At 34.1% G+C, this 24415-nt stretch overlaps 2 protein-coding genes across 5 annotated transcripts; both read right to left on the bottom strand.

Annotated features, from left to right (window-relative positions):
• Window positions 1-394: 394 nt before the first annotated feature.
• Window positions 395-10688, bottom strand: LOC122587359 (DNA ligase 6). Of its 4 annotated transcripts, XM_043759503.1 has the most exons (19): window positions 8121-10669; window positions 7751-7868; window positions 7557-7638; window positions 7157-7259; window positions 6982-7078; window positions 5331-5433; window positions 5055-5171; window positions 4906-4953; window positions 4622-4719; window positions 4238-4303; window positions 3944-4103; window positions 3734-3841; window positions 3244-3293; window positions 3040-3074; window positions 2899-2960; window positions 2656-2817; window positions 2301-2389; window positions 2039-2138; window positions 395-936 (listed from the first exon to the last, which is right to left on the bottom strand). In XM_043759503.1, the coding sequence occupies exons 1-19, from the start codon at window positions 10471-10473 to the stop codon at window positions 622-624; spliced, it is 4266 nt and encodes a 1421-aa protein (XP_043615438.1). In that variant the 5' UTR covers window positions 10474-10669; the 3' UTR covers window positions 395-621. The 4 variants fall into 4 exon arrangements, 3 of the variants coding, with proteins under 3 accessions (XP_043615438.1, XP_043615439.1, XP_043615440.1); XM_043759504.1 differs by lacking the exon at window positions 4906-4953; XM_043759505.1 differs by lacking the exons at window positions 395-936; window positions 2039-2138 and having other exon boundaries at window positions 2308-2389; window positions 2596-2817; window positions 8121-10688.
• Window positions 10689-16091: 5403 nt separating this feature from the next.
• Window positions 16092-17681, bottom strand: LOC122588178 (probable E3 ubiquitin-protein ligase ARI8). Its single transcript, XM_043760306.1, has one exon. It carries the CDS (start codon window positions 17679-17681, stop codon window positions 16092-16094), a length of 1590 nt encoding a protein of 529 aa, XP_043616241.1.
• Between the last annotated feature and the right edge of the window lie 6734 nt (window positions 17682-24415).

Below are 24415 nucleotides of genomic sequence, written 5' to 3'. Positions count from 1 at the left end.
GATTTGGTCTGCTTAATTTACACTTTATTTGAAAGCAATAGTTGGACACATTTTCACAAGGTACCGTTTAACAATGTCATAAAATTGAAGAATCTATTAAGGAGGTGAGCTTTTGAATTACGTCTGGACTTGGACACCTGCAAATTTGAGTTATTAGTCCTTTATGCTCTATTATATAACTTCATGTTGCTTTCATCTGTAAATTTAGATGGCCTGGGCTTTTATGTTCAAGGATGTCTCAATCTACAAAACCTGTACAAATTAGTCTGGTTCTTGTTCTTCATATGTTTTTATTTATTTTCTGGTTTTAGTGTAGATAAGTTCAACCATATGCACATCATTTGACTTAGTGCAATCATGATATATCAGTAAGGTTCAGTCGTTTACATGTTAATACTTTCAAGTTATAAACTGAAACTGATATCCCAAAAAGTAATCAAGTTAAAAATTCTTCAGGACAATATGTACATGAGATGGGACAACAATTGGCAAATGTACTTCCCCCTCTAAGTTGCAGACAAACGAATTATCATTTGCCACTACAAAAAACATGTTTATATTTACAAGCAAACGCTAATGAATATACTAAAATTTTGACCTAGTATGCAACAAACTCTGCATTCACTTGCCACCTGGAACGTCCATCTTCCGGGTTTGCATATGAAACAATTCGGCTATATCCGTGGCTGTGGTACAATCACTGGTATTTTTATCTGGGCGGGATCGGATGAATCTCGGGAATCTGACTGAAATGCCACGTGAAGGGTGTACTAAACCAATAGCAGCATGGTGAGCCGGGGATATGGTGAAATCGGCTCCTCGTATCTCCCAAACAAGTTCAGGAGTAAACCACATATCAGGCTCCTCGCCTGTTTGATAATAGGGTGGTTTCTCATTCTTAGGTAGTATCTTGTTGTCTATGAAGAACTCTTTCATCTGCAGGTTTCAATTGCAACTTTTATCTTGACATATTATTTTGAAGATATTGTTTGCTATTTGTGAAATATATCTAGAATTTAACTTTAAAAGAGACTCGGAGAAACTCGTGACCCAAATGAATACTTAAATATGGTACATCATAACAGGGGACAAACAGGTGGTGTAATGTGAAAATTTTAAAATTCACTTTGCGATTTTGATGTGAAACCAGAAATAGAAACACAGAAATTTACTCAGATCTGGAGAATATGAAAATATTGCAAACATTGCAGTTTGCTGAAATAATTGATGTTGAAGAAAGATGTGCCGCATGCGAAGTGTTTTCCTCTTGCATTTCAAAATTTATTGATCATTCCAACAAAAGTGTAGTGTTTTTTAGCATAAATGAATGTCTATAAAATGTCAAATACAACTATTTAGAAAGTTAATCACCTGCAACTCTGCAACATAAGGTGTATGATCTCCTAAACAGGCACATCTGAAGAGTACAAGTCCATATTTGACTACTGCTATGTGTATGTGACTATGTGTGTAAGCGGAGATACTAATTCTTAAGGCATCCAACACACCTAATGTGTATGTGTGTATGTGGGGATACTAATTCTCCTAGAGGATATCATTTCAACTGATTTAATACGAAAATGAGTCAACTCAGATTGTATGTTATTTGTAAAAGGTCAAAGGGATATATTACGAAAATGAGCTACATACAAAAACACATCAACTGGAACTGTATTTTATATGTAAAAGGCCAAATATATGGGGTTGAATGGGTCATAATCTATAGTTTATTCAAATAAGCTTACAGTCCTCTAAATCCTTTTATTTATTAAAACAAATTCTTAGTATTTGAACAATATATATTTTGTAACTACATATATACATTAACTATCAAGGTTTCAGAAAACATGGAGAAAGAATTTTGGTAGGTAAATCATATCCATTTGACCAATTGACCTGTCACTCATTACCCAACTCCCCACCTTAACTCATTTCCTATATATCTGTGTATGCATGTATTTGTGTATCCAACATGTCTAAGCCTTGACTCACGACAAGATAATACATTGATGTAGCATACATAACAAAAAACACAAACCTCTATATAGAAAGAATCAGAGAACCCAGACATCACACGGCAAACACTCTGATATTCTTCTGTGTCAGGGTCATAGCATGCCATGAGAAATGGGCTGTACCTGATAAACAGAACGCATATACAACATATTGTATAAAAGACGAGATCAAAAGCAAAGAGAGCTAGTACCTTTAACAAGTGACAGCATGACAATCACAAAGGTTTCATGAAGTCCAAATAGAAGAATGATTGTAATACTAATAGCAATGATACAGGATCTTACCATCCAGCCTTCCTTCCATTCCCAAACCAGGCTCCGATAGGAACCAAGTCCAGGGAATCATTTAAACCTTCTATATAATCTCGCTTGACCTGCAAACGACATATACCTACTGAGCATCTAGCATAAATTAAGACCATGTGATTAAGGATAAGAATTCTCTAAAGTTGCTTCAACTTTATAGGTAAAGTTGAAGCAACTTCAAAAATGGATTAAAATCAATGATCAAGATTTAAACCTGAATTTTTAAAATCAACCATTGATTTTAATCCAATGGTTCAAATTGCTCCAACTTTACCTATAAAGTTGAAGCAACTTTAAAGGATCTCTATCCTGTGATTAAACACTATAATAAAACCTTTAACCAAGAATCCGAACGCTCTGATGGGATATAACCAGCTTTAATGTCAAGAGATTTAACCATGATTCCTTCACATGAAGAATGGAAAGCATCGTCAAAGAATTGCTTCATCTTAGTTACTGTAGCTTCATTTTCCACGTAGGCATCATCCATATCCACCTAAAACACCATGGTTACTTAGAACAAGATAAACAATATAAGAAACTGGATTGTCAAATAGAAACATAACAAAATACTCACAGTTATTTCCCGTGCATATTCGAAATATCCTGTCTTCTCATCACCAAACAAATCTTTCAAATCTGAAATTAAAACCACAAATTAGACACCAAAAAATAATACCCATAACTGCATATAGAAATAGACAAATAGTACTCTTACATTTTCTTCTTTGGCGTAGAGGTAAATCCAATAGTCTGTGACATATAGTTGAATTAGAATTATTGGAGAACTGCAATATTAAGAGCATGAAACAATAGCGAGAAGAGAGAGGGAAAAAAACCCACTACTGTTTACTGGGAAAAACGGTAAATGCATAAATATTCAAATTCACAAATATCATAAGAGTAGGATCAAGATTATTACTGTTCTCCATTAGCAAACATGACATCAAATGCGAAGACACATACATCAACCTGCAAAGAAAGTATATCAGGCATTTCGTAGATACTGGAGGCTAAGAGACAACTAATTTCCAAGGTGAAATTTTTGTATCCGAGCTAAATAAAGGCCACGATTAAGGCTGGCAAATCAGGTCTTAACAGGTTCAGTGCGCACAAAATTCTCAGCTTTCAAACATGAAAATGACTCATTTAACACTTGCCTTTGATGATTTGAGTTTGACAGTTATTCGTTTTATGTATCAAAAAAGTTAAATGTTGAACTTTAAAATATTAAAAACAATTATTTTTAAAAATAGAAAAAGTTGCATAGTACATTTTTTTCTTAAAGGTACTTTAACAGGTCTTAACAGGTACCCAATTGCCAGCAAGAGCCACGATGCTTCTTTGTCTAACAAATTATGATGCTCAAAAAATAAAAATTCAAGCATGTCTTTCAGAGAATATAGACAGACCTTTATGTTATCTACTGCAATTACTGAATTTTTGCCTCCTCTGTCACGTGAAGATAGTTCTTGAAATGATAAAAGCTTGGTACCCTTTTTTCTATCAACAGCAACCACCTGAACTCGAAAATGTTGACATTAAGTAAATTACGTAATACGTATTAAGTAGGGAATGAAGATGAAAAACAATCATGATGAGATTCAAATATGAAGACATACCTCGGCATCAATTATAAAAGTAATAATATCAGCTTTGCAAAGCTCATTTATTGTTCTTATAACATCAGGAAATCTAGATGTTGTTTCGTCCCCCTTTCGTGAAAACACGCGTATAGATCCATCAGCTAATTTGTGAATTTGTGCACGCTGACCATCATATCTATAATATAATTAACAATGCTAAAGTTTAGCAAAGCCTTTAGTATAATATGATCTGTACTCTAGTGAACATATAAATGAATAAGTACAAAAGATATAAATATGAAGTATCAGATTCAATAAACAAAAACTTACTTAAATTCACAAGTAAATGCTTTTCCTTGAAAATCTTTCAACACTTGAGGGATTCCATTAGTAATTCTACAATAGGACCATTAAAACAATTCATATACTCCCTCCGTCCCATATTAAGTGTCCAAATTTGACTTTTTGAGTCTTTTTCTTTCAACTTTGACCATGAATATTTTTGTTTATGTTATATATATAACATATATGAATCGATTGAGTTTTAAATGTACTTTTCATTGATATAACTTTCATCAACTAATATATAACACAAAGATATTTACGGTCAAAGTAGGAAGAAAAAGACTGACTAGTCAAAATAGGACAATTAAAATGGGACGGAACCACTGACAATTAAAATAAGACTAATATCAATGAAGTGATAAACCATACTTCGCCAGCATTGGCTTAATTGGTATGCTGGGAACCACTGACAATGTTGCTGAAGAAAATTTCACCCCCTTATCCATGATGGAAGGAATGAGCAGGTCCTGAAGAATTAAGTAGTGCATTAATGCATCAATCTAAACTAGTTGTAGAAGAGAAACAAAATAGACTGTAAGGTAGTTAGTTTCTAATATTAATAGAACAACATATCACATTCAGGCACATAAGATACCAATCCTATTAACCTGAAGTAAATCATTACACAATGTCTAGTGCAAAAGAACATTTACCATATTTGGGAGCATGTTATATGCTTCAATAACTGCTGCAGATAGACCCTAATAAGAGATATACATTCATAGAGATTAAGTAAACCTGCTTGACCCATTCTCTAGTTAGGGACAAAACACACCTACCTGAGATCATCGTAAGAACATACCTGAAGCTTTTCTTTCAGATTTTCCATGGTTTTTCCATCGCTAGAGTTCATAACGATGGCGTGCGCTAATGCAGGCAGGACAGTTTTCATCATGGCCCCGATTCTCAAATTCCTAACCTAGAAATTACCAAAAAAATAAAATATAAGATACTGGAATACATCGCATGATCATACACAAATGAGATAACATGTCCTATCGAACTCAGATATCCAATTTTGAGGTGCTGGTTACAAAATGTGAAAAAAATCAAAAAAATACCCAGACCGAATACTTACCAAGGTTCTAACTATAAACTTGATCTCCATTTCTCTACAAGATCTCATTAGATTAACAATAAGGTTTCTCTTTCGCATGGTACTTCCGCTACCTGTTTGTACACTGAAAATATTAAGATAGAATTAGTTTCCATATTAGTATTAGTTTACATATTATTAGTTTTGATGTATTAGATTAGTAGACTCTATAAATACAACCTCTTGTAATCCTCGTTATCAGATTTGTTTCTATCTCAATCCAAATATATTATAGATCTCTTGGAACGCACAAATTTGTCCAATGCCAGACCAGTTCCATCTCCACTTTCTACATCTGTGGTTGTCTAATGGTGATAGCAGTGCTTTCTCGGATACTATAAAAATACCGAAGTATTGTTGGGGGTCTCCAGTATGCTACTCTTTCTAGGCCTGATATCGCATTTGCTGTGAACAAAGTGTGTCGATACATGCGTTCCCCGACTGAGAATCATTGGCCAGCTATTAAGCATATTCTTCGTTACTTACAAGGGACATCCAGTTACGGATTACGCATCTCTAGCAACTCATCAACTCAATTACATACTTATGTCGATGCTGCCTTAAATGCTATTAATGCCTACTCTTATGCTGATTGGGTTGGTTGCCCAGATGACCGTCGAACCACGAGGGGATTTGCTATATATCTAGGATCTAATCTTGTCTCTTAGTCTGCTAGAAAACAATGCACTGTATCTCGGTCATCCACGGAGGCTGAGTACAAGGCTATGGCTGACACTCTCGCCGAACTTACATGGCTTCAATCTCTACTTCAAGAATTGCGCAATCCTATACATACTACTCCAACATTGTGGTGTAACCATCTAGGCGCTACTTATTTGTCAGCTAATCCAGTCTTTCATGCTCGCACAAAGCATGTGGAAATGGATTTTCATTTTGTACGAGCAAAGGTTGCTCAAGGAAATTTGTCAGTAAAGTTCATATCTTCACATGATCAGATTGCTTGCTGATGTTTTTACGAAGGCGTTATCTTCGGATCGGTTTATGCTGTTGCGATCCAAGCTAAGAGTCGAACAACGGCCTTAGCTTAAGGGGGCGTGTTAAGATAGTATTAGTTTCCATGTTAGTATTAGTTTACATATTATTAGTTTCCATGTATTAGGTTAGTAGACTCTATTAATACAACCTCTTGTAATCCTCATTATCACAATTCAATACAATTACCTACAAGGTTTTTCATAAATAATATATTAATATGTAAGAACAAATGGATTCTTGTACCAGACAGATACATCATAGAAAATTAGGATTATATTACAAAATTATGTCGCGAAAGTTAAAAGGTGTGTTATTTTTACAGTAAATAACATTTGCTAAAAAAAACTGGCAATATAAACAAAAGCCAAGGGCATCACCAAAATGTAAAGGGAAAGAAAAGTAAGCTAGAGATTGATCATATATTTACATAACCAAAGTCCAAAGCCATATATCATAATATATTTGTCTAACGCAAATTAAGAAAATCATGAAACTATATGGTAGGTGGAACACACAGCACATATTCATCTCATTATTACATAACTATTTGATCATGCATAACCATGTCATATTTACGAGACCAACATATTCAATAACTCCGATCAAAACAGACCAGGATTGTGTACAAAGTTCATACCTTATCTCCCGAAGCACAGAAAAAACACCACGGATTGAGAGTGGGGCTGGGGGTGCAAGTAGCTTTTGTGTCTGGCGGCAAAGTTGAGCAACATCACCTTAATCGAATAAACGAATTAGCATGAGATAAATATGCACAAGATAAGACTTTGCAATCATTGATCATATTCGCATACCAAGATCACCTAAGCTGTTGTACAAATCCCGAATCTTTGATTTGTTGGTCCCACATGCCTCTTCCAATGCTGCCGTGACGACACTTCCACCAATGTTTAGTTCCTGCACCGTAAGCCGATAGATATGGTGATATACAATACCATTCAGGTTGCATAAAACCAAAGGCCTTGGGCAATTGATCCTGTAATTTTTCCAATTGCTGGAAATATATGGGTTCAAACTTAAACATCTCCCACAAGTTATTCTAAGAGTTTATTTCCAATTGACCACGAATAACCGTCAGCATCAACAATCTCGTTGTAAATGCATGCTATAGAATTCTTCTATTGCATAAAATACAGTAGTTATTAATCAAAGAGAGAACACAAGCAAATGCGCACCACAAGCAGACATACTAACCATATTTTCATGTTCAGGTGCAATCTTGTTTATGCATAGGTACACGGCCGGCAGCACATCCTCTGGTGACAAAATTAACAAGCTGTTTGAAAATATAGCAGGTAAGGACAGCACAAATCGTAAAAGCTAGATACCCAGTTACACAAACTGTTGAATCAATGGTGAGATTTATAACAGAAAGCACAATAGCAGACCTCCTAAACATATTGCATAGCATAGATGTAGCTCTAATCTTTCCTTTTTTGTCCTCCAGCAGGCTGAATGTCCTGGCAATGTGTAGATAGGGAGCAGGCTGTCCATCTTTCCAGCAGGCTACAACATTCAAATCTTAGTATTATAAAAGTTTTCAAGTTGAAAACTCAAATAGATGGAATAGCTAACTTCATCGATAGAACATAATCTTAAGAGAAAGTATTAGTGTTTCATTGATAAAATGTATATGGGTAAAGCCCTAGGCATCAGCCTTTTACAAGAAACTTCAACATATTTGGGCATCATATGTGTATATTAACATAAATTAAGAAAGTTCAGCTACACTGAAAACTCAAAGTAGCAAAGACCAACCATGGTCTGTCGGAGAATACTTCTCAAGTGGTAGTGATACAAGATCAGAAGCAACATTTCCAGCTGGTGGTTGAGGTGTCAAAGATTCTATTTGTTGCTTGGACGCGGGCTTTTCACAATTATTTCTATCTAGTACTTTAGTGTCTTGACCAGAGATATAAGCTTTAACTGAACAGCTACCCTGGGCTAAACTCTTTTTTGTTTCATTTTGTTGATCTATGGAGTTTGTGTAATACAGGTCAAGAGCCTTATTAATATCTCCCTTTGTCTCCTGTAAAATAGTTGTAGCATAGTCACGCAATGACTCGCTGCCATCAACGATTTGTATAAACTGATCTACATCATCTTTGTAATGCCCAATCGCATCACTAGGCAGCGAGTTGTCATCATTGTCAGATTGTTCAGGCAAAGTTCCCATGCTAGAAACTTGAGAAACCATAGGTGAAAGCTTATTGAAGAATTTAGTGATCGTGTATTGCTTTGGTTCACATTCCGAAGTTAATTTTGGCTTCTTGCCTGATTTGCTATCATTAGTAATTCGCTTTTGGTTAGGAGAAATACTGGTCTTACTCGGTTGTTTAATGGTAGATGGTTTTTTCCTTTTACTTGAAGAAGTGTCCTTACTTCTTTTCAAAGTTTTAACAGGAGTTAAAGGTGACGAAAAGCCTTTAGTAAAGCTTTTAATGGACACAGAGGTGGATGAAGCATTGGCCATGACCTCCTTGAGAATATCAATTGAGCTGTCTTGCGATGCAGAAGCAGATGTACTAGTAATGACCTGCTCGTGATATTCAGTTTCATGTTCATAAAAATTAGAAACTGCTTCAACAACGTTCTTTCCTGATCTACTAATAAGATCCATCATCTGATCTCTAGTAACCCAAGAAGGCAAGCAATCACGAAGTTCCTCAATAACTTCATCCGTTTCCTTGTCCGTCATCAGCACCAAATCCCTCGAACCATATTCCTCTTTCTGATCACAAACTGGGCTGGAATCATTTTGAGCATCTACTTCAGCAAGAGCCGACTCTTTTCCCGAACCCGGCAACTTTTCCTTTAGCCTGTTTGAATCCCGGGACCCACGATGAAATCCCATCAAAAAATCCTGCTTGATAGCCATTTCATCAACCAATCCAGCAAAATGCTTCAGCATTTTATTCACATGCTTCCCATCAAATTTCTCAACATCCACGCCTACAGTTGGAATAACACGTTTAGGTCTTAAAAATTTCACATACTCTCTAAGCTCTTCATAATTCGAATGCTCACTGTACGGCACTAAATGTATCTCAAACTGATCCTTCGTCCTCATAGCAAACTTGTTACGCTTCACTTCATAAGTCCAGCCAGTGGGCACAAACCCCACCACCTTAGAATATCCTCTAGCTTCCATAACCTCCTTCATCTTCACAAAATTCGGCCTAAAATACGGCCAAGTCTCACCTAACACATTCCACCCAATCACATGAACATCACTCTCACACTCCTTATCAGTAAACACCCCATCATCCCCAAAACCCAAGGTCTGCAAAATCCCCATCTTTTTATCGTCAACATATATCTTCCTACCACACCTACGCGAAACCTCAACCAAAATCTTCTCTTTCCCAATAACATAAGTCGCAATAAGAAACAAAATTGACTTCCTTTCACCCTCATTCTCACCCTTATACTTATTAATCACACTAACAACATAATCAATAGACTCCTGTTGCAAAGGAAACACATATTTCGGGTTACAATAAGTCGTATCCAAAAAAACAGCATCCGCACCAACAAACTCACCCAGATTACGATCCAAAACCATTGAACTACTAAACCTAAAGTCACCAGTATGCACATACCTCTCATAACTATCCCCCTCCCCAACCGGTATTTTAAACAAAAACTGCACCGCACCAGGACAATGATTAGCGTCAACTAACGTAACCTCACATCTGTCAACCAAAACCGTCTGCGACAACGGCAGCGACACGACAAACGCTTCACTAACCTTAAGTATTTGAACAAGTAGTTTAGCAGTAACATGTGAACAGTAAATTATACCTTTGGACCAAGTGGAATTGAGACCGGTGTAGTGATCGGAGTGGAAATGTGACAGGAAATAGGAAACCGAGTGATCACCTGAAAAGCGGAAACCGTCTACGATGAATTTGGTATGGGGAATGAGTTTAGGGAGAGGGAAATCAGGTGGAAATGGAGGGAGGTTGGAGTTAGAGGATAGTATTGAAAATGATGACTGAGGCGGTGGCGGATATAGCGGTTGCGGTGATTTTAGGAATAAAGTTGTGGAATTTAGGGTTAGGGTTTTGGATTTGGGGGTTATTGATGATGATGGTGATAATGATGTCATGTTAGGTGTATATAAGCATGAATTTAGTAATAAGATAATGATTTAACAGATATGGAAATATATATGTGTATATGCATATATTATATAGATATATACTTACCGGTTGTTTGGCCGGAGAAGATGACGGAAGTGGGCGGTGAGTGTGGTGGCGCCAAAATTGTTTAGGACATTAGAGAGACCATTTACATAAAGTATCCCTCTACTCTAGTATGTATTTCACAACTGACTTTTTTTTTTTCTCTCAATGGATGTCGGATACTTTGATTATACTTTGTATAAGACTAACGCACTAATTGAACTAACCAAGACGGATGGAGCTTCTAGCCTCCTTAACTTCACGTTCGGTGAAAAACCTACTAACTCGTCTGCCCATCAACACGATAACTGATTAATGATAAACATAATACAACCTTAGATATAAATTTAGGTCTTATAATCATTTATAATCATGATGGATAAAAGTTATACAAACATATATAAAGGCTATGCTTGACACAAGTTTTTCAGGAGCTTTAACTTTTTGTTTTAAACTAAAAACTTTTAAAATGTTAAAAGTTTTAGCTTTAGCTTTTATTCGTAAGAAAAAGCTGTAAAATAAAACGTTACCATATCAAACACTTTCAAAAAAATAAAAGCTCTAACTTACAATTTTGCTTAAAAGCTACAAGTTACAACTCCAACTAAAAATTAAAGCATTTTGCCAACATACCCTAAATCTTTGGAATCATCTCATATCATTCGTAAAATATCGACCTTAATTAATTACGAGTATAAGTTTTTTATAATCTCGTTTTGATATAAATTTGTTTGTTTTTTAACATGACATACGACATCGAAAATTATACTCGTAGTTAGCATTTTGATAATGACTAGGCACCAAAGTCTTGATGAATTTTCAACGTGTAGAATGCAGAGAGGTATTAGATTAAGAAATTTGGCAAAAAAATTTTAATCCCAATTAAATATAACAACATATTAAAAGTAATTAAAGATATTATCTAATCTTATACTACCTCCGTCCCACCAAAAGTGTCCAATTTTGTTTTGTCAAAGTCTTTCTTTTGTATCTTTGACCATAAATATCTTTTATTACATTATATAATATTTGATGAAAGTTATACTCAATGAAAACATATGGAAAGCTCTATCAACTCATATAACTTTTATCAAATATTATACATAATAAATAAAAATATTTAAGGTCAAAGTTGCGAGACAAAGACTTTAAAAATTCAAAAGTGGACACTTTTGATGGGACGGAGGAAGTATTAAATTACGTACTAACTGTAAAAAATCATAAAGATGAATATTTATTTTATATCCATAATTACAAATGAATTGTTGCTTAAATAATATTACAAAACTATAAAAATAAAAACATCTACCGCAATTTCGTTTCCTGTGCTTACATATCTAACTTCACAGATAAATTACTTTTTAATATCTTTCTTAATTATGTTTTCTAAAAATTTTGATGTTGCATTTTTTTATACATATACATATTTATCTATTTGTAGAGATATAAAACGATTACGAGATGATGTGTTTGATAGTAATTATTATTGTTATTTTTTTTTTGAACGACATTCTAATCTACTCCTACTTCTAAATTACACGTATGCCTGGGATGAAACTCAGGACTCTCAAAAAATCCCTATTAATCCACCCCACAAATGTGAGAAGTGAGATTCGAACTCAGGTGGATCCCCCTAAGATCAAAGACCTCACTAATGGGTCACCAACCCCCTATTATTATTGCTATTATTATTACTATAGTTTATTTTCATACGTATACATCGTACAAAAATATTTAAAGTAGTTTTTCTCTCAATTTTATCGATATTCCTTTTGTTCCCTTACAATATGAAAGGTAATTGTTCATCATGCGTTACAATTTTTTTCTCTTGCTTTTCTTAATTGATTAGCCATAGGCATGTAATCTGGTTTTACATATTGTATAATCACTTATATATTTAGAGCAACATAATTATAATAGACATCGTTATATATATTTCAATTGTGGAATAAACTACACAATAAAATTATGCTAACTAAACTAACTTTTTGGTTATCAGTATCAATGTTACAAACTTTAAAAAATTAATTCAATAACCGCACAACGTGCGGATAAGAAACCTAATTTACCTATAAATAATTAGCAATGCTTACACGTATAATCAATTATAGAAGGTTTTAGTTTTTAATATTCTAATCATACCCTGGTAATCAGCAGGGTCATTAGCTAGTTGTTTATTGAAAGAAGTGTATTCTTAAATATCAATCAGAAAAGCAATCTTCATACACATAGCAATCTTCATAAGCTAATGAAAACGATTTTATTAAAACTGAGCCAAATAACGATTAAGAAAATGTTTTCCTAATGTCACATACCGACTGAATGTTGTGAAAATTTTTTTTGACAACTGAGCTAAACATTAAACAAATCAGTTTCCCCCAAGATATAGTCTGCATTCCATGACTTCTCATCCATCCAAACTTCCGGAAGACCTTTCTTTAGTGCTGTCACCAAGTTCTCAAAATAGGATTTAGTCACTTTTGTCAAAGTGGCTAACTTTTGCCGGAACTCACTGAACGCTTCTATTGCGTCTCCAAAGTTTGCAAGTCCAATGTCAGATTTTAGCTCCTTCCCTGCACAATGATGAAGCCTTTCTAACACACTCTCTGCTTCGCCCTGCAAATACTCGAACATATTCTTTTTCCCCTCTTCGTTTTCAGGTATATAGTAACCATATGCATATGTCCACTTCAGTATTCTTCTGCACTTAACTATCTGCAACCAAGCATCTTCAATGAACTGCAATTGTGTCACGGATTGATGGTAAATAGAACCAATCTGCTCAAGACGATTACTTTTAATATCCTCCAAATCAGAAAGCGCCTTTTTCTTTGATTTCTCATTAGCAGCCCATCTTTCATAGTAATGTGTGTATTTCACAATCGATTTCTTAGCTCTCTCTCGTGTTTCTTCCTCATCTTTAAAGCGTTTTTTATAACGATTGCAACCACGATGGCCCCGATAAGGCTGAAGACATATTCAACAAAATTCATGACGACAAGGGGCCCTACAAGTCATATGAATACACCCTTCGTTCTTCTCAATCGACCTTTTACACTTTGGACAAGGCTTAGTATATGCAAGTATCCAGTTAGTATTCTCAGCCTCAGCCGAATTTTTAATCATCCATTTAGCCACGGTGTCGCAATCCAGTTAGTATTCTAACAAACCTACATACTCCCTAACTTTAAATTCGTTATCAAACCAAGCTTCTTGAACGTCACCGACACTCCAATTATAACGAATTAAAAGCACGCATGCATCATGTTTATTAATAGATAAAACAGACATAACCTCGTTAATATCGTTGTTTAGACGTTCAGACAGTTCTTCTTTTTTCAGAGTAAGAGATGATGAAGTTTTTTTGCTAGCATCATCGGCTAATTGCGGCTCGCTATCATGATGATCATCGCCGGAATCATTGTTGTCATGATCATCATTGTGATCATAATCATCCATCATGTCATCATCCATTATATATATATCTTCTTCATAATCGGAATCCATTATTAGATATACAGAGAAGAAGTGATGAATTGGGGAATGTGTTAAGTGCGGCTGAGGAAAACGAGTAATGATGTCGTTATATATATATGTTAGGGTTGAGGTGAAAATTTATATATTATGAAAATTGTATCTATAGTTAATCTAGAGATCAAATATATCTCAATCTCTACGAATATATCTCTAAGATCTTTATCTATCTATACTCCCTTATAAAAAGTATTAGATTTTCTTAAATTCAGCACTTTTTTTCTTCCCAAAATATCCCTAGTTAAACATAAAACCCATATATACCCTCTTTTTCTCATTCCCTCTAATCATTATTGCACACTCTTATCGACCTTTTATCACCCTCTGCCGCCGCTCACCTTCTCCACTGTCTCCCTCAATCTTCACCACCTCCTTTTTATATTGTCATCACCTTCTACCCGCCGCAATGCATGGGCACTATGCTCGTAGGGTGTTAAACTATTTAGCATTTTTCTTAATAAAAAAATTTTAACTTATGGGTTTTGCTAAACGAAACCCTAAATGTTTTCATTAACGTGCATTAATTAGTTGTACACTTATCATAAAATTAAGGGGTGGACTTTTAATAATTTGTACAAGTTTACCAATTAATGGGTTGATATCCTAGTGGCATCCTAGACTTCTAATGAATACTTGTCAGTTAACCAAGGTTCAAATTCAAGAGGTGCAAATTTTATCTCAAATGACATTCAATGACGTAGATGTCGTGCCGTTTGACAATCTATCCGGATGTTTTCTTGTGAACTATCACGTTGGCTCCGGTGGGTATAGATACCACGTATGGGGTGAATAAGCTCTGAAAAAAACGAACTTTTAAAAAAAGTCAATGTTATTTTGTATTTTGTTATCATTATTAATATTATACTTGTTTTAATATCCTTAAAATTGGCTATGTATATTGCACAATTAGATTTCTAATATGTTCAAACGTGATAAAAAAAAAAAAACTATAAATTTTTAATACATTAAATTTATAAACATTAACATAGATGATGCCACTTCATGGAGGTTTTTAACGGTTTACGTGAGCTATATGATATCAAATAAACAGATGATCTTCATGGTTTATGTCAAAAAAAATTTATTTTTTGTTATTTTCAAAAATATCATACAAATAAAGTTCTGATCAAGTATTTTAATTTGAAATTAACATTGTTACAACACCTCGACCGTTGTTTATTTTTACCGCTGCAAAGTGCGACACCCATTTATAATTTATATATCATCTATAATGCTAATCAACAAAGTTAGGTCAAGTGATTAATATTTTTATCATTTGAAGATAAGGTCAAGGTCAAGAGTTTTGACCTCATGTCTTGTAAGATCAAAAGTTTTTTTCTATCTTAAATAAAATTTCTCACTTTAGATACAGGTAAAACTGGTTACAACTTAAACATGTAGATACGGTATTAGGTGTTAGTACCATGGTTGTTGACTCGTAAGTTTTCACAAGATCCGAAAACATGATTTTTTTGACTCGTGACTCGGAACATGACTCGACTCGTAAGAGTCACGACATTTTTAAGTACTACATAATATAGTTTAGTTATATTCGTTATCTTAATAAATTTACCAAAGTATTAACATAATACTTTATTAACATAATACTCGCGCATTGCGACGGATACAAGTGATACCACAAAATAATACTACACCAAAGTAACACATATATTGGGCCTGTCTATCCTTATTCGCCATAGATTAAAGTAAAATTCGTTTTGGAAAGGAGAATGAAGGCTATATATAGTAAAGATCTGTACATAAACAAAAGAAACATCTGATAGAAAAAGAGACGGGGTGGGGAAGAATGAAAGGAACCAATAATGGCATGTAAAGAAATTGTGGGTCACGAAGTGTCTTGGATTAAAAAAAAAAAAGTCAATAGTGTGTTGGATAAAAAAAAGTCAAATTAAGGGTAATCTTGTTTTTGCGCATCTCTTCTTTTCAAGTATAGGCCATAATCATTATAAAGTAGTATAGAATTATAATAAATAAACGTGACAACTAATTAAAGATTAAACAAATCAGTTTCCCCTAAGACATAGTCTGCATTCCACGCCTTCTCATCCATCCAAACCTCTGGAAGACCTTTCTTTAATGCAGTCACCAAGTTTTCAAAATAGGATTTAGTCACTTTTGTCAAACTGGCCAACTTTTGCCGGAACTCATCGAACGCTTCTATTGCGTCTCCAAAGTTTGCAAGTCCAATGTCAGATTTTAGCTCCTTCTCCACGCAATGATGAAGCCTTTCTAAAACACCCTCCGCTTCGCCCTGCAAATACTCAAACATATTCTTTTTCCCCTCTTCGTTTTCGGGGATATAGTAACCATATGCATATGTCCATTTCAGTATTCTTCTGCACTTGACTATCTGCAACCAAGCCTCTTCAATGAACTGCAACTGTGTCACGTTTTGATCGTAAATAGAACCAATCTTCTCGAGAAGATCAGTTTTAATCTCCTCCAAATCAGAAAGCGCCTTTTTCCTTGAATTCTCATTAGCAGCCCATCGTTCGTAGTAATGTATGTATTTCTCTATCGAATTCTTAGCCCTCTCTCGTGTTATGTCCTCTTTAGTTTTCGCGTGTTCTTCATAATGATTGCAAGCATGATCGTACCCACCAAAAGACCCAAGACATAACCAACAAAAGTGATGACCACACTTGCAAGTCATGTGCATACACCCTTCGTTCTTCTCAATTGACTTTTTACAATTCGGACAAGGCTTAGTATATGCAAGTATCCACTTAGTATTCTCAGCCTCGGCCGAATTTTTGATCACCCATTTAGCCACGGTTTCGCAATCAAGAGGACGATGCGCGTCTTCCGAACACTTCCAACAAAAACCATACTTACAACCACAATATACATCAAAATCATCATCACCGGTCTCCATATCATGGTCATCCTCAGCAAACTCAACCGCGTACTCGCACCCAGGACCCGGACACCACTTGACCTTTTTATTACGCTCAACGTATGACATAACAACGAACCGGTCGTATCTTTTCTTTTCCTCATCATCAACAAGCACGTTAACCATATCGGGGCCCACAGCAGCACCACACTTGGGTTGGGGACACTTGAGAGTCAGACAACCCATCCCACCATCAATAGAAGTAGAAACATAACTTTTCCAACACTCATTGCAAAAAGAATGACCACATCCACAATTTGCAGTATCTATAACCCTAACAGACTCGAAACAAATACCACAAAGAACCAGTTCATTAGACGTTTTCGGGAACTTAACATCCGGATCAACGTCTAACAAACCGACACTCTCCCTAACTTTAACTTCATTATCAAACCAAGCTTCTTGAACGTCACCGACACTCCAATTATAACGAATTAAAAGTACGCATGCATCATATTTAGTAATAGATAAAACAGACATGACCTCGTTAATATCGTGTTCTAAACGTTGAGCCAGATCATCTTTTTTCAGAATCAGATGATTTTGTTTGTCAGCAATTGGTTCCTCGCTATCATCTTCTTCTTCTTCTTCTTCTTCTTCTTCTTCTTCATATCCATCGCCATGATCACTATCAATGTCATCATCGTACATATCTTCACGATCATCTTCAAATGGATCCATGAACTGATCGAGTTGATAAATTGAGATTAAAGTGCGGCTACAATATATATAGTCTATTTATTTATATTATTAGGGTTGATCGAGACGTGAGAATTTATATACTCGTAGTATTTATAGGAGATTGTGTTTTTGGTAAGGCCTCTCCTTATAAGGATTAGAGTCCTGACTGACACGTCAGCAGGACTCCTCTCAGGACTCTCCCTGCCTATAAGACAAGTTTCTTCAAAACTTCTTCGCCCACACACATACACACACCTGCAAATTTTAAAAACACACACACACGACACACTATACATACAGAAAGAGACACACACACCCAGATATGTATATATATATGTATATATATAGATATTTATCCCACAAAGAAAAAAAAGTTTTTTTTTTATTCCCTCCTCCGCTCCTCCTGGCCCACACACGCGTCTTCAAGAGTCCTCGTGAGGACTGGTTCGAGGGACGCACACATTTGGACGATCGCTGTCAATGGCGTCTTGCGTCTTCCAAATCAAGGACGGAGGGAGGACTCCCTTATAAGAACCGCCCTAAGTCTATATCGTTTGGGTTTTTCCTAAAAGATAATTGTATTTAGTTAATTTATATAGAATATATAATAATATATCTCAATAATAATATTTTTATATAATAAATATTTTACTTATAATATATCTTTTAGGTTTCTCCTTATAACGAAGAGATCCTCCAAGACTCCTCTTAGGACTTCTTCGCCGCATCATCAACTCTTTTATTATATTATATACTAGATGTAAAACCCGTGTTAAACACGGGCTGTTTTTTAAAAAAGTTGTGGGTTATTTTTTTGAAGAATAATTTTCGACAGGTAAATAACTTTCAACAAATATAGTAGTAAAACAAAACAAAATAAGAAAAAAAACCATTAGATTATTACCTTGCATCATCATCGGCTATTTTTAATCTGCTTACTATTACAAGTCCACAATAATAAATCTGAATATATCAAGAGAAAGAAGAGAGAAATATTTGATTCAAATCTAATTTTGAATATTGATATGGAGTTGTATGAAAACTCTCTTTTCTGTTAAATGGAGAAGTTTTCTCTTTCATTTGTCAGGCACAACTTTTTTTTGTATATCCCGCCTAAACTTTATCTCGCCCAAACTCTTTTTCCTCTTTCTATAAACACTGTCAATTTTAGAACCCTTTTTAAATCCTTTTATTAATAATTTATATATTACATCATCAACGTGAAACACAACTTGTTGGCTGCTCCTTTTTTGTTTATGATATCATTTTTATGTATGAAAGTTTAAAATTCCCCTAAAAAATTTTGTTTTTACAATCTTTAATTAATAAATAATCATACAAAGTAATACCTATTATATATGAATTTTAATGAAATTTACATTTGAATCCTTTGTATGTTCTCTTTTGCAAGTTAGAGAAAGTTATTGTATCTGTTGTAACCGAAAAAAAGAGTCTAGTGACTTTATTAAACTTTAAAATTCCTTTAAGTTTTTTTTGTTTTTACCATCTTTAATTAATAGACAAGCCAATACAAAACAATATCTTTTATATATAAGGCATTTTACTAAACATACTTCTAATTTACTTGTATGTTAATTTTTTGTGACAACAAAAGTATAATTAAACAAAAAACATAAATAATTTTAAAAAGTAAAAAAAATGAAATCAAAAATTACTTTATCTTTCACTTTACTTAACTCTTTCATTTTACTTTATCCACATACTTAACTCTTTCATTTTACTTTATCTTACACTTCACTTTACTCTTTCACTCTAAATCGATTAAATGGTGGTGGTCTCACAAATTCGACAATGGCTGATCAAGTAAGATATTCTACGAATCTCTTATCACTTACGTTTTATTTTGTATTTCCAACATCTTTAATTTATTGTAGTTCATCTATTATATGTGTTGTAGTAAGCAAATGAAGTTAGGGTTTCTATACTTTTAATAATAATATATAATTAAAATAGAGATTTTCGATACAACATATTACAAGTGAATCTTGTATATATATATATTGATGATTGTTTTTTAGTAGTATATGTATATGTATATATATATATATTTATCCCATGTGATTGCTGAATTTAATAGGATTTCAAAAAAAAATTTTGTTTTTAGGTTTTCGGAATTTGATAACATGACACTACTATATTTGTTTAGGTTTTAGATTTATACACCAAAAATGAAGTGGGGGACCATCTCTGTTTTTTGAAAAAAAAATGATTTTGTTTCTATTTTTGATGTATTTTGTTTTCCTTTTTAAAGACTGGGGGACCATCTAGGTTTTTTGTTAAAAATAATATATTCGTGGGATGTTTTTAATATTTGTAATATTCACGAATTTTGACCTATTTGACAATGTGATTAATTGTAACACCCGTGGTGATGGACCCGTTGACTTTCGTTAATTATGCAGGTAACATTTGCTTTTTCTTTCCGGATTCATCCTTCATATGTATAACTCATGCTTCTAGTAGACTAAATGTGGCGAAATCAGAAAATAGACTAATTCGTAGAGTATTAGTCTAAATAGACAGAATGAGACTAATTCGTAGAGTATTAGTCTAAGTGCTGGAACCCCACACCCCCTTATCTTAGACTTATTTCCCTTCCACCCATCTCATTCTATCTTCCCTTTCTCTCTCTACTTCTCTCTCATGAACACACACAAACACATATCTCCCTCTCTCTAGATTTCTATCATATTTATGGAAATTTAAGCAAGATTAAAACTAGAATAATAATCTTCATGATCTTCTAAACAACATATCAAAGATTTGAAGGTCAAAGTCCAAGAAATTCTTCCATCTAGCTAAAATTCGGGTTTGACTCCTTGAAGATAATTTTGGTAAGTAAAACTCATCTCAAATCCACCATTTTATGTTTATAATCATGTTTCTAGTCAAATCCAAGTGTTCTTGAGTGAAATTGTAGGTCAAAAGTGAAATGGGTCGAAATTAGGGTTTCAAAGTGGGTAAACTAGGTCAAATCCGAATCTAAACTTAAAATGGATGTTCTAAATCGATTTTTGCAGTAGATGTACCTAATTTTCGTTCATATATACTTCCAAATGAGTTCCAAGCCTTCAAAAAGGCAATTTGGTTGATTTAGGGTTTTTGCAAAAGTCAAAGTGGGTCAAAAACGGGTTTTGATGATTTTGTGAGTCATGGGTTAAACTTTTGAAGTGGGTTATGTTCGTTAATGTTATTTCATGTCTAATAAAGCATGAAATTCAGTTTTGAAGCATTACAAACCGGTTTCAAGTGTCTAATTAGGGTTTGGATGTTCTTGGTCAGGTTTGACTTTTTAGTCAAACCATTCTTACCCATGTTGTAGCCTACTTCCTTCTTGTATGTCTTTAACTCGTTTAATCCTTGTCAAGTCGATTCTTAACATCCTTTTAATCTCGTATCAATCCAACAAACATCGTTTTGATTCTTATGATTGAACGAGTCCCGAATAATAAAATTATGAACGTGTATTGATATGCATATATGTATAACTATAGGTTGGGATCGTGTGACGAATATTGTGCGCTTGTGATCATTCTTAACTTGTTTATGCCGACAAAGGTGAGTTTCGTAAACCCTCCCTACTCAATTGAGATTCGGGCCGAAAAGTGTACGTGCTTGTTATTGTTGCTTAATCGATTGATTGATTGTTCCATTGACACATCGACTTGCTGCTTGGTTAATTATGCTTTCGCTTATGTATACACGTTGTGATTTGGTTAGTTGTACATACATATAAGACGATCTTACTTTCAATGAACTGGAGATGTGGTGGGAAGGCTGCAGGTGACCCTATATATAAGCATCAAAGGTTCCTTGAAAATAAAATCGTATGAAGTGTATGTGCATTGTGTTGTTGGATGATGGAAAACGTTTTGATATGGAACGGGACATAGGACATTGCATGATAATATTTTCCCCTATAACGTATTATAGATTTGTGATAACGAGTAAGTCTACGATTTGTGGCATAACGTGATTCCGCCATGTCGATGGCATAACGAATAAGTCCATATTTGTGGCATAACGTTGTTGTTAATGATATTGTTTAACGTGTATATTGTATATGAATGCTTAGTTGTAACGTAACGTTGATATTGCGCATTTGAAATGATTTGATATTAAACGATGATTTGTGAACCTAAATGCTTTATTTTCCGTAAACGTATTCATGAATGTTTGTTATGATCATGCCGTTGAAATATACGTAAGACATGCCGTTAATCATGCATTTGAAATATATGTAAGTCATGCCGTTGATCATGCATTTGAAATATATGTAAGTCATGCCGTTGATCATGCATTTGAAATATATGTAAGTCATGCCGTTGATCATGCATTTGGAATATATGTAAGTCATGCCGATATGATCACGCCATTGAAATATATGTAAGTCGTGCCGATATGTGTTGATTTGTGTTATGTGTTGATCTGTAATAACGTGAAACCTTTTAGGGTTTCCCTTGGAACGTGATTAGGTACTCTAATTCTCGTATATCGTTAACGGTTGTTATCCCGACACACTTGTTTCCTATTACTTGCCCCTACGAACTCACCAACTTTATGTTGACGCATTTTAGTACACTTTTCAGGTGAACATGTTAGCTCATAGACGTATTGGATGGTTGATTGCTTGATCATGCTAGACTTGGACTTGGACTTCTTGGATCCGTGATTCATTTCCCGAATTAGGGTTTATGCTTATGTGTGATCCGGATACTTGCATTATTGAATGGTTCGTATGGATTACTTGATCCTTTTTATGCATATAGACTTACTCTACATAATTTCCATGTCGTGCTATGTTTTTCTTGTGATACCCCATGATTCCGCCTTGTTGGGGTGTTACAATATTGTTTCTGAAAATGACAGTAGTGTAGGACAGAGGAGAGATTAAAAGTATGATAAATTGTTTGGTGAAAACGACATTGATGACCTAAAATAATAAATCTTGATATACTTCTTGTATTTTCATGTTAAACTACCTCACAAATAACTTTCCAACTGATTGTTGATATCAGCAATAACCCAAAGCTGTTGAAAGAGGGATTGGTAAGTACAAATCCACTTGTGTTTCATAAAGAACTTGATTATGATTAGTATATGGTGAACAAATTTAGTGATATTGTTTTTTATATTTAGGATATGCCTCAAAGTTTCAAAAACCAACTATCAATGGGATGTGTGTTAGTAAAACTGAAGTATAACAATGTTCGTGAGTACGTAGTTCATGTACAAAAAATATATGCAAGAGGTAGTGTGAAGCTTAGGTTGGGACAACGGAAAGATTTTGTTGAAAGTTGTTTACAGCCAGACAGTACAAAATTGTGTTTTAGGTCAGGTGGTAGGGATACGTTTGAAGTGACTGTGTTTGATGAATGTGGCGTGGCTCATAGGTTTTATACTAACTTTACCTATAAAGTTACTACAACTTTAGAGGATCTTAATCCTATGTAATTTTACTTAACATCCAACTCGATTTAGTTAAAATATGTCCATCACGTAGGTATTCTTCTAATAATTTAAGAGCGTAGTCTAAAAAGTCAAATTTTATATTAAAATTCATGAAAAAAATGTATGAGATCTAACACCTTATTAAATCGGTAAAATCTAATTAAATACATATGGAATAACTTAACTTACAGATTACAATGATGATTTGATAAAATTTGAGTTTTCGTAAATGACTTAGCATTTATTTTCTTCAAATCAAATACTTCATCCGTCAACAAAGAGCAAATAACTCAATGGTACAAGATATTCACACAAGTTTCTCAGTGAAACTCGGGTTGGAGTCTTGGGTTTTTCAATTAAATGTTGTGCCTTTAAGCAGACAACAATTTAATTGAGAGTTTTAATTTCCTCCTACAAGGATTTAGGGTGAGTGAGTTTTTTATAGAAAACCCGATTAAGACAACGTGAGTTACATCTCCTCTTGTGAGCAAAATGATCCACACCATTCAAAAATATCCTTAATCTGTCATATTTTAAGAGTCCTAGTTTGACTTGCCAAATCTTTTTATTTTAATTTTGACATAAATATACTTATAAAAAAGTATATTCAAAATTTATTTCATTATATATTTTATATTAATTAATATATAACATAAATAAAAATATTTACAGTTTAAACTAAAATAAAAGAAACTCAAAAAATCAAATATATAAATTTGGCATAAAATTTTAGTCATCGTTTTTATTACTATTAAAGTGTAAACTATTTAGATTTACTCCAATAGTTGAATCGACTGCCTTTTAAGATTGGAAGGAGGGTTCACGCAAGTACGCAACAATGCACGTTCCTCAAACATCAATAAAAAAAGTTTTGGCCTAAAAATATCAAACAAACTTATACTTACAGAAAGAACCAAAATCATTTCAGTTCGAAAACCCGCCATAAAAACCGTATTCAAACTCCACGTGGCACCTAACCATTGTTTGAATCCGTCAGCTTACGTGTCCATCAGAAAAGTAAGTAAAAAGTTCTTTCTGTAAAGTATAAGTTTGTTATGATATTTTTAGGCCAAAACTTTTTTTATTGATGTTTGAGGAACGTGTGCATTGTTGCGTATTTTTAGGCCAAAACTTTGTTTGAGGAACGTGTCCATCGGAAAAGCTAAACTCAAAACAAACCTCTCAATATTTCATTCTCCTTTACAAATCCCAGATCCACATTTTCAATTTAAATGATTTAAATCCATAAAAACAAACACACA

This window comes from Erigeron canadensis, chromosome 2 (assembly GCF_010389155.1).
Source record: "Erigeron canadensis isolate Cc75 chromosome 2, C_canadensis_v1, whole genome shotgun sequence".
Taxonomy (NCBI): Eukaryota; Viridiplantae; Streptophyta; class Magnoliopsida; order Asterales; family Asteraceae; genus Erigeron; species Erigeron canadensis.
The sequence above is the reverse complement of the archived record's forward strand: the minus strand, read 5'-3'. Positions and strand labels throughout refer to the sequence as shown.

Bases quoted from the DNA above. Each gene is read 5' to 3' on its own strand.
- LOC122588178 (XM_043760306.1), bottom strand. From the start codon at position 17,681: ATGGATCCATTTGAAGATGATCGTGAAGATATGTACGATGATGACATT.
- LOC122587359 (XM_043759503.1), bottom strand. From the start codon at position 10,473: ATGACATCATTATCACCATCATCATCAATAACCCCCAAATCCAAAACC. The intron at 3,075-3,243 runs GTAATAATCTTG...TATATGTCACAG, and splicing joins ATGTTTGCTAATGGAGAACA to ACTATTGGATTTACCTCTAC. The intron at 2,390-2,655 runs GTTTTATTATAG...TGTCGTTTGCAG, and splicing joins GTTCGGATTCTTGGTTAAAG to GTCAAGCGAGATTATATAGA.